This window comes from Quercus lobata, chromosome 7, assembly GCF_001633185.2.
Source record: "Quercus lobata isolate SW786 chromosome 7, ValleyOak3.0 Primary Assembly, whole genome shotgun sequence".
NCBI lineage: Eukaryota > Viridiplantae > Streptophyta > Magnoliopsida > Fagales > Fagaceae > Quercus > Quercus lobata.
The window spans coordinates 45653143-45664121 of NC_044910.1; the positions used below are offsets into that span (position 1 = coordinate 45653143).

At 33.3% G+C, this 10979-nt stretch overlaps 1 protein-coding gene across 3 annotated transcripts; it reads left to right on the forward strand.

Moving 5' to 3' along the window:
* Positions 1 to 857: 857 nt before the first annotated feature.
* Positions 858 to 10077, forward strand: LOC115952200 (WRKY transcription factor 44). Of its 3 annotated transcripts, none has more exons than XM_031069278.1 (8): positions 858 to 1224; positions 1321 to 1406; positions 2043 to 3568; positions 3974 to 4439; positions 4520 to 4651; positions 5441 to 6177; positions 6611 to 6769; positions 9516 to 10077. In XM_031069278.1, the coding sequence occupies exons 4-8, from the start codon at positions 4221 to 4223 to the stop codon at positions 9700 to 9702; spliced, it is 1434 nt and encodes a 477-aa protein (XP_030925138.1). In that variant the 5' UTR covers positions 858 to 1224; positions 1321 to 1406; positions 2043 to 3568; positions 3974 to 4220; the 3' UTR covers positions 9703 to 10077. The 3 variants fall into 3 exon arrangements, with proteins under 3 accessions (XP_030925138.1, XP_030925136.1, XP_030925139.1); XM_031069279.1 differs by lacking the exon at positions 2043 to 3568 and having other exon boundaries at positions 859 to 1224; positions 3974 to 4026; positions 4318 to 4439; XM_031069276.1 differs by lacking the exon at positions 2043 to 3568.
* The last annotated feature ends 902 nt before the right edge of the window (positions 10078 to 10979 follow it).

A 10979-nucleotide genomic window follows, 5' to 3' on the forward strand; every position in this document is an offset into this window, starting at 1 on the left:
AACTTTCAGATTTCCTTTGAAGTATGGTTGCTAACAAAAATTCCCGACAAATACTTACCCATTGAAGCATGGTTATAACAAGATTTTCCGACAAAACTCTTATCCATTTGAAGTATGGTTTTTTTTTTTTAATGGTTATGAATCTATTTGAAGTATAGTTGCTAACAAGAATTTATCAACAAGAATGTCTTGAAGGGAAGTGAAAAAAAAATGATCCTTTTGCTCTACCAACTTCCAATATTTTAATCCAAGAATAATGGGTAAAAAAGTATTTCTCTCAACAAACATAGGACCCCATTACTAGAACCTCATTGGCTCTCATACGTTGGATGAGATTTTCCACTGTATGCTGTGGTTTCCTGTCCAACTGACAAGATATCAATTTAGTTTAGTTTAAACTTTAAATGCACAGAAATTTCACAACTTTAGTCACAATTGTCTACATAGTAGACTGATAAAGAAAAAACGGTAAATTTATATAAAAGTATCATGCTATCAATTACAGTCTACTATGATAGTCTACCATGGAAGATAATTATACATGGTAAAAGTGATACAGTTTTATGTGTTACTAGATTTACCTGACGTCTTGACCCACACCCACACATAGCTCTAGAGTGAATCCACGCACCATGAAGGAAAGTGGGACAGGGTTTTTACTTTTTGGTTTTTACACAAAAGTTCTAAAACCCTATTTTGTTGATCAAAGAGTCAAAAGGTTGGGAAGAAGAGACGGTTAGTTGGCCGTACAATTAGGCTTGGAGCTCTTTTAGCCTCAAACAACCAATCACATTCTTCGAGACAAATAAGAATTTACTATGCAACAAGTTTTTGAAAAAACAATAATAAGTAGTATAATATTACATAAACAATAAATATGGCAAAACTGAACAGAGTTGGATCTTAGTTGGATTTTTTCCAAGTCCTCATCTTTCTTCTGCAACTTTTCTTTGTGTCAAACTTGTAAATGTCTTCATTCTTCACACAAGTATTAAAAGTCCATATCTCTCTCTCTAAAGGGTACTGTTCAAAAACTTCAGGAACTGAAATACCATTGAGAGTTTGAGACCCTCTTTTTTTATTTTTAAGATTTTCTTTTTTTAGCACAAAAAAGACAACTCCAACATATCCAGTGGTCCTTACTTTTTACCTACCAAAAAAAAAAAATATTATAGTGAGCTTTATGATGTACTGGTTAACGTGCCTCTCTTTCTCTATCTTGAGGTCAAGTTCTTGTATATATTTCACGTTTTATTTTGTAATTTCTAATTTTTTTTTTTTTTTTCATTTTCTTACAAATTTCTTCACTCTGTAATACAGGTTGAGTTCAATGTTATAAAGTGAGTTAGTTCTTGGGATTTCAAGAACCCAACCAACTTCTTAGTTTCTTAGTTATTGCCATTCTGGTTAGTACTCACTTCCTTTTCTATTTATGTTGAATTTTTTCTAACCAAATATTTTTGGATTTGGATTTATGATTTTTGTGTACCTGCTTTAGTTATTATAGGTTTCTCTGGTTTCTGAGTCCTTTTTTTTTTTTTTTTTTTTTTTTTTTTTTTTTCATTATTAGTAAAACTCTTGAAGTCCCATATTATCCTGCATTTTTGGGAAAAGTTTAATTGTTGCTGTGCTAGCAGAAGGCTTAAGTGAGTTGGGTCAAAACGTTTTCTATCTATTGTTTTGAAATATGCTGGTTTGCTTTCTATTCGTGCAATTATACTTATTATTGTTGTAGTATTCTTATAAGTTTTTCTTGCATAAAAATTAGTTTTTTATTTTTATTTTTAAAAATCTTAAAAAGATGAAAGAGTCGAGGTTGGAAGTTGGCTACTTTCATATTGGTGTTTAAGAAAATCCCTGTAATGGAAATATTTTATGGTATTTCTTGGCTCTGCAATGAGTCACAACTAGATTCTTGGTTTTGTGATTTTTGAAGAGGGAAAAATCTGGATTGTTGCAATGGTTTAGAGTCCTCTGGTGCTGGCTGAGTTCCACTAGAAAAAGCTAATAGGGTTGATAATCTATTGTGGGATTGATGACAGGGTTCATGTTCATGAAAATGGAACAAGAATATATGAGAGCATCCACAAGAGAGGAGCTGAGCTTTCTAATGATTGAAAAAGTGTTTAGTGGATTGCAGACTTGTGGTTGCAATGAAAACCAAGAAATTCACTGAGTTAGAGGCAAATAAGCACAATTACGCTTGCTCACAAATGAAATGCTGGATAACAAAATCCACCAAGGGATGTCTATCCGATAGTGTTCAGTATTTTGATAGAGAGTATCAGTAGATGGTGTGATGTTATAGTGCTTCCAAAGTTTGCAGGAGAATTATTCTGAGTTATAAAAGGAGACACAGATTCAATTATTCTTCTAAGGCTGGATGATAGTTGAAGCTTGAGAGTGACTTCTCAGTTGTGCAAATGAGTATTTGGGGAAACTCAATTGGCTTCTTTCTGATTCAATTCAATCATTCTGTGTTTGTTCTTTTCTTCTTTTGAGAATGGCATGGAATTGTCTTAATGTCACATAATTGTTTGTTTGATAGCATATAACCTGGTTTGCAATAATTTTTAGGCAACTAGATTCCAAAAGATGCTTCTCATCTTGTCGAGCAACTTTGATAAAAGAGAGTTTGATCCAGTTCTGGCATTTGATTAGGACCTCAGGACTGAAAAGATTAATACCTTGTTGGGAAGGATTCCTTGCTTGCTTAATTATAAAGAACATGACTTACTTTGTATTGGGAAAGTACTGACTTCCTTTTGTAATAGTAAAGAAAACCTGAGAGCAGGATTTTTTCTGGGTCAAGTTCCTAGATCTATGTTTCCATAGTGCCAAATGCAGCTTCAGCTCAGTTTATATTAATTGACGTTTATGAAATTTGAGGCATATGTTTGGTGGTATGCTGTGTTCTACTAGTGCATACTATTCGAATTAAACAAGGGGTGATTTCCAGCGTGCATTTTGGAAATGACTTCTGGAGATGTTGATTTGTTGTTATTTATTAAGGATTATCACAAACTTTTCTTTAGTTTCTATTTAATTTATAGGTTCACTAGGAACGTAGTAACAATGATGGTTTCTTATACCTGTATTCTGGGTCTACTAATTTTCTTTTTATTTGTACTCTTTAGCACTTTAAATTGAATAGGCATTTACTTATTGGGGTCTAGAAGATAAGGCCCTTGCATCACACAATGATTTGGTGAACGTTGAGAAAAAAAAAAAAAGTTTGCTTCTTGTTTTAAAGACATGCTTAAAGTTGATCCTATTACCTTCTTCAATCTATTTTTATTTTATTTTATTTAAAAACATTCATCTTAAAAGATTTTATTAGCATAAAGCCTCTTCTGGAGCTAGCTAGCTGCTTAGAGTGGTTCAACACTTCCTCTCAAATGTCTTCAATGCCTTCCTATCTTCCTATGATCCTATCCTATAATTTTGTTGACTTCAATTATGGAAAGGTTGGACTGAGTGGTGATGAATATAATTGTAGAGGTGAATTATAACAATCAGTTTCTCATATGTCTTGGCTCTGTTGCATCAGCATGGGGTTATAAGTCAGGTTTGCAATCAATGTTTATCATAGATACCGAGTTATTTGTGCAGCTGCATGTGACATAATTGTGTTCTTTTATATGATGAAAAATGCCTTTGCTGTTCTTCCTTCTCACAATTTTACTCTTCTATTAGAGTTGCAATCAATGTTTATCATAGATACCAAGTTATTTGTGCAGCTGCATGTGACATAATCGTGTTCTTTTATGTGATGATAAATGCCTTTGCTGTTCTTCCTTCTCATCATTTTACTCTTCTATTAGAGTAGAGTAGAGCTGTCCAGAAATTGCAGCCAATTTCCGATCAGCTCTACTCTACTCTCATCTACTCCCCCTCTAACCAATCTGGCCATTAATTAAAAAAGAATTACTAATTCACTAGTAGTTTATCTAATAATCCTAGTATTATGCAGGTTTGAGGAAGAAGAATTTGAGCTTTGCCCAGCTGTAACCAACATTGACAAAAGTAACTTCGCAAGCATATTTTAGTTGTCCTTGTATTTGAAGATTGCTTCCCAACAACTCTATAGCTTTTGCTATCTCTAATAGAGGAATATCTAGTATTGCAAATGATAATTGGAGTTCAAGATTTTTAGTTAGTTCATACAGGCATATCGTGCTCCATGAAAACGTAAATAGAACAGCATTTAATTATTGGAGATGGATACCAAAGAGTCAGAGAGAATAGTCATAGCTAAACCAGTTGCTTCAAGGCCTACTTGTTCCACTTTCAGATCTTTCTCAGAACTTCTTGCAGGTGCCATTAATGCCTCACCCTCTAATGTATGTTCAGAAACTGCAGTTGCTGCTATTAGACCAAAGACAGTGAGGTTTAAGCCAATGGTGAATCATGGTCCAGCTGGGTTGGTTTCTTCCCAGGTGACCTTCTAGTTCTTCTAAATATCCTTCTTCATTTGATTCTTCTTGTCTAATGATCTTTATGTGGCTGATAATTTCAGGCTGAGATCTCTGGAACAGCTGTTTGTAATTCATCTGATAAGGTTTTGAAACTTGATAGCAAATCAACTGTGGTATACAAACCTTTGGCAAAGCTTGCATCAAAGAGAACTGTCTCTCTTTTGGCAAATATGGTCAGTTGCTAAAATCTATGAGCATACCTCTTTCATTTCTGGTATATATGGCATCGTAATGGCAGTTCATGTTGTTTTGTTGTTATTTACTTTTTTGTTCTATCATCCTAACCATAGTTCTCAGAACCGGACCGGACTGGGAGGTCGGACCGTGAAAATCGGGAACCGGGATGAAAACCGGTTTTTTAAGCATAAAGAACCGGATTTTTTGTTAATTCCGTGAATCGCTAAAACCGGGGTTGGACCGTACAAACCGGTGAGAACCGTGCGGTCCAACCCCTTAGCAATTTTTTTTTTTTTTACAATTTTATTTTACTTAATTAAATTATCCATCTCTTACAAGGAATAAAAAAAATTATAATTAAAATCCTTCAAAGATATTCAACTTTACTTCAAAAATTAATCATAAATTTTAATGTTTTCATGGTTATTATTTTATTTTATTAACTTTCTTATTTAATTATTAAATATATGTTTGAAAATCATTAAATTTCCCTCACATATATAGATATATTGTCAATTTTGCTAGTTTTATAAATTTAATATCTATATTTAGGCTTTAATTAATTATTTAATTAATTATGATGTCATCACGGTTCGACCCCGGTTCGACCTCGGTTCGACCTTAAAAACCTTGAACCTCTCTCTTTAACGGTTCAATGAACGGTCCGGGTCTAAAAACCTTGATCCTAACCTGTGCAATACATATACAGCATACATAAAATTGAACTTGGATAATTGTATAATTTCAAAGTTTAAGATTTTATTTTTTATTTTTTTTGGGACCAGGGAAACTTCAACACTAGTCTTCAACAACCCCAACCATTAGTTGATGCCTCTGTCCAACTTCCAAACCAAGAAAAACACAATTTCAGACCCCGACTTAGCACAAATCTTCATCAGAACAATCCATCATATGTTGAAACAAATCGGACAGTAGGGCCCTCAAAGATAGCATCACAGAACCTGGAGGAGGATGCAAAAGCTTTGCCACCCACGGCTAATGGTGATCGACCTTCTTATGATGGATATAATTGGAGGAAATATGGTCAAAAGCAAGTCAAAGGAAGTGAGTACCCAAGAAGTTATTATAAGTGCACACACCCAAATTGTCCTGTTAAGAAGAAGGTTGAGAGATCATTGGATGGTCAGATTGCAGAGATTGTCTACAAGGGTGAGCACAGCCATTCAAAGCCTCAGCCTCCTAAGCGCAACTCATCAGGGACACAGGCACTTGCAATTGTACCTGATGGGGCTGGTCAAGATACCAACACTCCATTGTGGGCTAGTCACAACAATGAAGGGAATGAAAGTTCTGAAGGTAGAGTAGAAAATCAGAATGAAGTAGGATTATCTGCGCCTTCGACTTATCTGGGCAAAGCTATAGTGCCTTGTGATCCTGTTTCAACTGGAGCAATTAATGCTGGTGGTGGAACTCCTGATAATTCCTGCGGTCTTAGTGGAGAATGTGAAGAAGGGAGCAGAGCAATTGAGCCAGAGGATGATGAACCCAGATGCAAAAGAAGGTATGATTAGGTGAACATTAATAGCAGCCTAAAATGAATCCAATAACAGGTATATGAAAGTAGTGACCCTATCTGAGCTGGCTGTGTACGACTCAAGTATTGGTGTTAGAGCTTGATATGTTGACCCACTTTGTGACACCTTAAACTTTTGGGACTGATAGTTTTCTAATATATGCTAAAGAATTTTAATTTAGGGATAAGTTCCAATAATTTCAGCCTTTTGTTATAATCAAAAGCTCACTACTTATCAAAGAAATAATATAAGTTTATCTTATGTCAAATTTATGCTTGCCTTTTTTCTTTCTTCCTATGTATTTTCCCTTACTGTCCTTGCACAATCAGTGAGCTCTCTTATTTTCAGCGCACATCATTAACATTTTCCTCTTTCCAGTTGAATGCAACAGTTTTTGCTGAACTGTGCTCTCTGCTTCAGGAAAAGTGAGAATCAATCCAATGAAGCTGGCATACCAGGGGAAGGTGTACAAGAGCCCCGCATTGTGGTGCAAAACTCCACAGATACTGAAATTACGACTGATGGCTTTCGCTGGAGGAAATATGGACAGAAAGTTGTCAAGGGAAATCCATATCCCAGGTTAAGATTCAATTACTTTTTGGATATGATATAATCTTTTCCTTTTCAGATCCAAGGTCTAATGTGGCATTTTAAGATTCAGAAACTAGGAACAAAAATTTGTGGTCCTTTCAACAATGCTCTATTTTGTCCATGTAACTGTCATCATTAGGCACACCTCCCACCCTCTGTAAATGAAAATTTTGAGATATCATGATGTTCACTATTAAACATAGGTTCTGTGAAAAAGTGAGCTTTGAAATTAAGCTCCAACATCATGCCTGTGGCAAGTATGTTCTGACTAGAGTTTGTATTGCATATATCATCTTGTGGCATAGGTTATAGTATTGGACGATACACGATACATATCGGATATGTATTGTATCGAACCAATAATATATTGTATGCTCATGAATCATACAATACAGAGCTGCATATCATAGGAATTGGATGTATTAGATGACATATAGACTTCAAACATGTAGATTAAGATTGGGTTTTTGCTAATATTTCAGTTTTGACTCAAGTCCAACAAGTTTTTGGACTTGTTTTTAACACAAATATATTGGGCTACACTGTTGAGTCCAATAAAATAACATGTCCATGAGTTTCTCTCTCTCTCACTTTTTACAAAAATTAGACAACACACTTGAATTTGGTTATTATGTATATTTGATTTATTTAGTTAGTTTTGTTAAATATTATTAGATAAGTGATGATTATATTAGTTATTAGTTAAACTAGTTGCAGACCCACGTGATACGTGGGAATATAAACATTATGTAATGATTTATAATATATAAAAAGTAACTATTATTTCAAGTATTGTCTATTTTTAAAAAAAGATTTCTACAAGTATTTTATTTTTATTTTTTTATCTTTACAAATATATCATTTTATTATTATCATTATCATTATTATTATTATTATTATTTTTTATGTTTGATTAATATTTTTTTAAGGTGAACCATATTCTTCTAACTTCTATTGTAGTGTATTATATTTGCTTAATATACACCTAATTTTTATAAGTTTCAAATTTATTATTCAAATTTTTCATCTCTTAAGGAATAAGGAAATTATCATAATAATCAAAACTCATTACAAAATTACAATGTTAACTTAGCCAAAATTAAAATGAAACTAAAGGAATAAATAGTAAGCTTTATAATGATTTATAATAATAGGCTTTATAATAATTGGTAGGCATATTCAAATTCCTATTTCCAAAAAAACTAAGTATTAACCCAAATTAAAATTCAACTAAAACTATAAAAGAGAAAGAGGAGATTTTATGATGGGATATTAAAAAAAAAAAAAAAAAAACACAATATCAAAACACATATTAAAAAAAAAAAAAAAACTATCAACCTAATTAGAGTTATAAGAAAGAACAAAAATTCACCGAAAGAAAGTAGAGAGAGAGAAGAGAGAGAGAGTACTCAGTTTTGTGTGAAAAAAAATATGGATTGAATGGGAAAACGATATCAAATTTATACAAAATAAAATGAGTAGAAGAAGAGTCAAAATTTAAAAAGGAGGAAGTATAATGGTAAAGTATTGGGGAGATAAAGAGTTAAAAAGGAAAGGGAAATGTTGGAAAAAGTGTAATAGTAGGGGTGTGAACTAATAAGGAGAAGAAGATTTTTTTTTTTTTTTTTTGAAAATAGGTTTGAGAAAAGTTTAAATAGAGAAAAGAAAATATAAAAAATAAATTAATGACATGACTGCTGATGTGGCTTAACAGAAGTATAGCAACAATAAATGCTACACTTTAGCTTTTAGTAATATATAGATATGTTGTTTTTTTTTTTTTAAGAGAGTTTTAACCTATGACGTCCGCTGTTGATGATCTTTATCATCAGATCAAGACATCAATTAGTTTTTGGTGTAAGCGGGGATTGAACCCCAAATTTCTTATACAATCATTAGAGACTTTACCAATTAAGCTAACTGGAATCCACGATATGTTGTTGTTAAATGTGTTCCAAGTTTCTAATAAACTAGTAGTGGACTTACGGAATGCATGAAAATATATAATTATTTAATGTGATATAATTTATAATTTATTCTCTAAAATTTGTTGAATATAGTATATCAAGATTAGCTCTTTTAAGAAGTAGATTCACTTAAACAAAAAGTGATTAAAAAGAAAGGAAGAGGCTTGTGTCCCGTGGCCAGTTCCACTGGACATGCTAGGATACAGATACAAGTGTCCAACCCAAGCCCAACCCAAAAAAATATTAAACAGTTAGCCAAAGCCATAAGTGGGAGAGATAGGACTTATGATGGGGATTTAAGAAACACAATATCAAAACAACAAAATGCATCATCCCAATGTATAGCTTTTTTTTTTATGGGGTCCCAGTGTATATCTTTAAAAAAAATACAAAAAACTCAGCAACTCAAAGCAAAGCTCCAAGAAAGAATAAAAACCCACCAAATGAGAGAGAGAGAGAGAGAGAGATCACTTAAAGTAGGCAAGAATATGGACTGAATAAGAGATGGGAAGGGTTGGAAACAGTTGGCTGATGTGGTACAATGAGAGGTTTGCAAAATTAATAGCTAATCATCTACTTCATATTATTATATATTGTTTTGTTTATGCATAGCTATAACTTTTTTATAAATTTTATTAAGTGTGCATCTTACAATACATGATTTAAAAAAAAAAAAATCTTCTATAGGATTCATGTTTTGACAACCATGCTACTATATTTCTTTCAATAGAATAGTCCCTTTAAACATCATGTAATCTGTCTTGCAGAAGTTATTATAGATGTACTAGTCTCAAGTGCAATGTGCGCAAACATGTGGAAAGAGCATCAGATGATCCAAGAGCTTTTATCACCACATATGAGGGAAAACATAACCATGAAATGCCAGTCAAGAACACAAATCCAGTGGCCTCCGAAACGGATTCACTGCCCCCTAAAAGTAAAGACAAGCGATGATGAATTGACACCATGGATTGAAAACTTCATCAATCCATCTTTTGATCAGTCAGATAATGTCTGATAGAGTTCAGAGTTCAAGGGCAACAGAAGCCAAACGGCTAAAGCAATCTGCAATGGTAGATCATTTTTCCTGTGAATCTCATAAGTTCTTGATGAAGACAGCTTCTTCTTCTTCTTCTTCTTTTTTTTTTTTTTTTTTTTGGTCTTCTCCTTTTTGTGGGTAAGTAAAAGTATTAGTCGGTGACATAAGTTTTTATCTGACTCAGTTAAGCTTCTTAGTAATTCTTTATCTTTTAATTGTTTCCCACTCCATATAATAATAAGTAGACTTGTATATCCTGTGATCTGAATATGCACTTCAGTTTCTTTTAATGTTCTAGAGTTCTTGTTACAACCTCCATAATTTTTGGTACTACACAGAAACCATTTGTACGTTTTTGCTGATATAGACCCTATGTGCTTATTACACGTGAACGTGTTTAACCTCGAATTTTCTGAGACATCTGCTAGTTTTCATTATTTGAATGTATATCAGCATATAGTAATTATTATAATCATCTAGTTTGTACAAAGCTAGACTTATTCCATCTCTCCTTTTGCTTTCAAATGTGAGGAAACTAATTTTACTCTTTCTGCTCGGAAAAACAAGCCCAAATCTTTGGTACACTATCAAAAGATTTAATCAGCATAGCTTATCTGACAATTTCCTTAGCTAAAAGGCTGTGCATACGTGCATTTTCTGCATGGATTCATTTGAATGCACGTGATCCTAGGTGAACTGACCTGTAGTGAACAAGTAGAGTATACTAGGGCCCTTGAGAGAACTGTCATAGCCTCATAGGAAATATCTTGTAAACAATTAAACAAGTTCATATCATGAGGTGAAACATTAAACTTGTTAGAATCTAGAAAGAGTAATCATAATGAAATAGACGCAATAGAGTTTCAAAGCCTGTACCTATTGAAAAAAAATATCCAAGGATATTGTGCCTCTCTCCTGTTTTCTAATCACAACCTTATCTTGTATAACCTGGTACTTTCAAGATTCTATTTATATTAAGAATGGTTCAGTGAGGACAAATGAGTAGTTGCCTGCTCTCTAGCAAAGCTTCTCTCTGAGAGCTCTGCTGTAGTGTGGCATTGTCGTCCCTTCCTTGGAAGGAGGTTTGTTCCTTGAGTTAACAGTGTTCTCTCAAGGCTAGTGGTTCTCTACGTACTTTCGAGGGGTCGGGGAAACACTTTCTAATTTTAAAAATTTGTATTCTCCTTTGGAA

Bases quoted from the DNA above. Each gene is read 5' to 3' on its own strand.
- LOC115952200 (XM_031069278.1), top strand. From the start codon at position 4,221: ATGGATACCAAAGAGTCAGAGAGAATAGTCATAGCTAAACCAGTTGCT. The intron at 6,178-6,610 runs GTATGATTAGGT...TCTCTGCTTCAG, and splicing joins GAACCCAGATGCAAAAGAAG to GAAAAGTGAGAATCAATCCA. The intron at 6,770-9,515 runs GTTAAGATTCAA...TCTGTCTTGCAG, and splicing joins AAGGGAAATCCATATCCCAG to AAGTTATTATAGATGTACTA.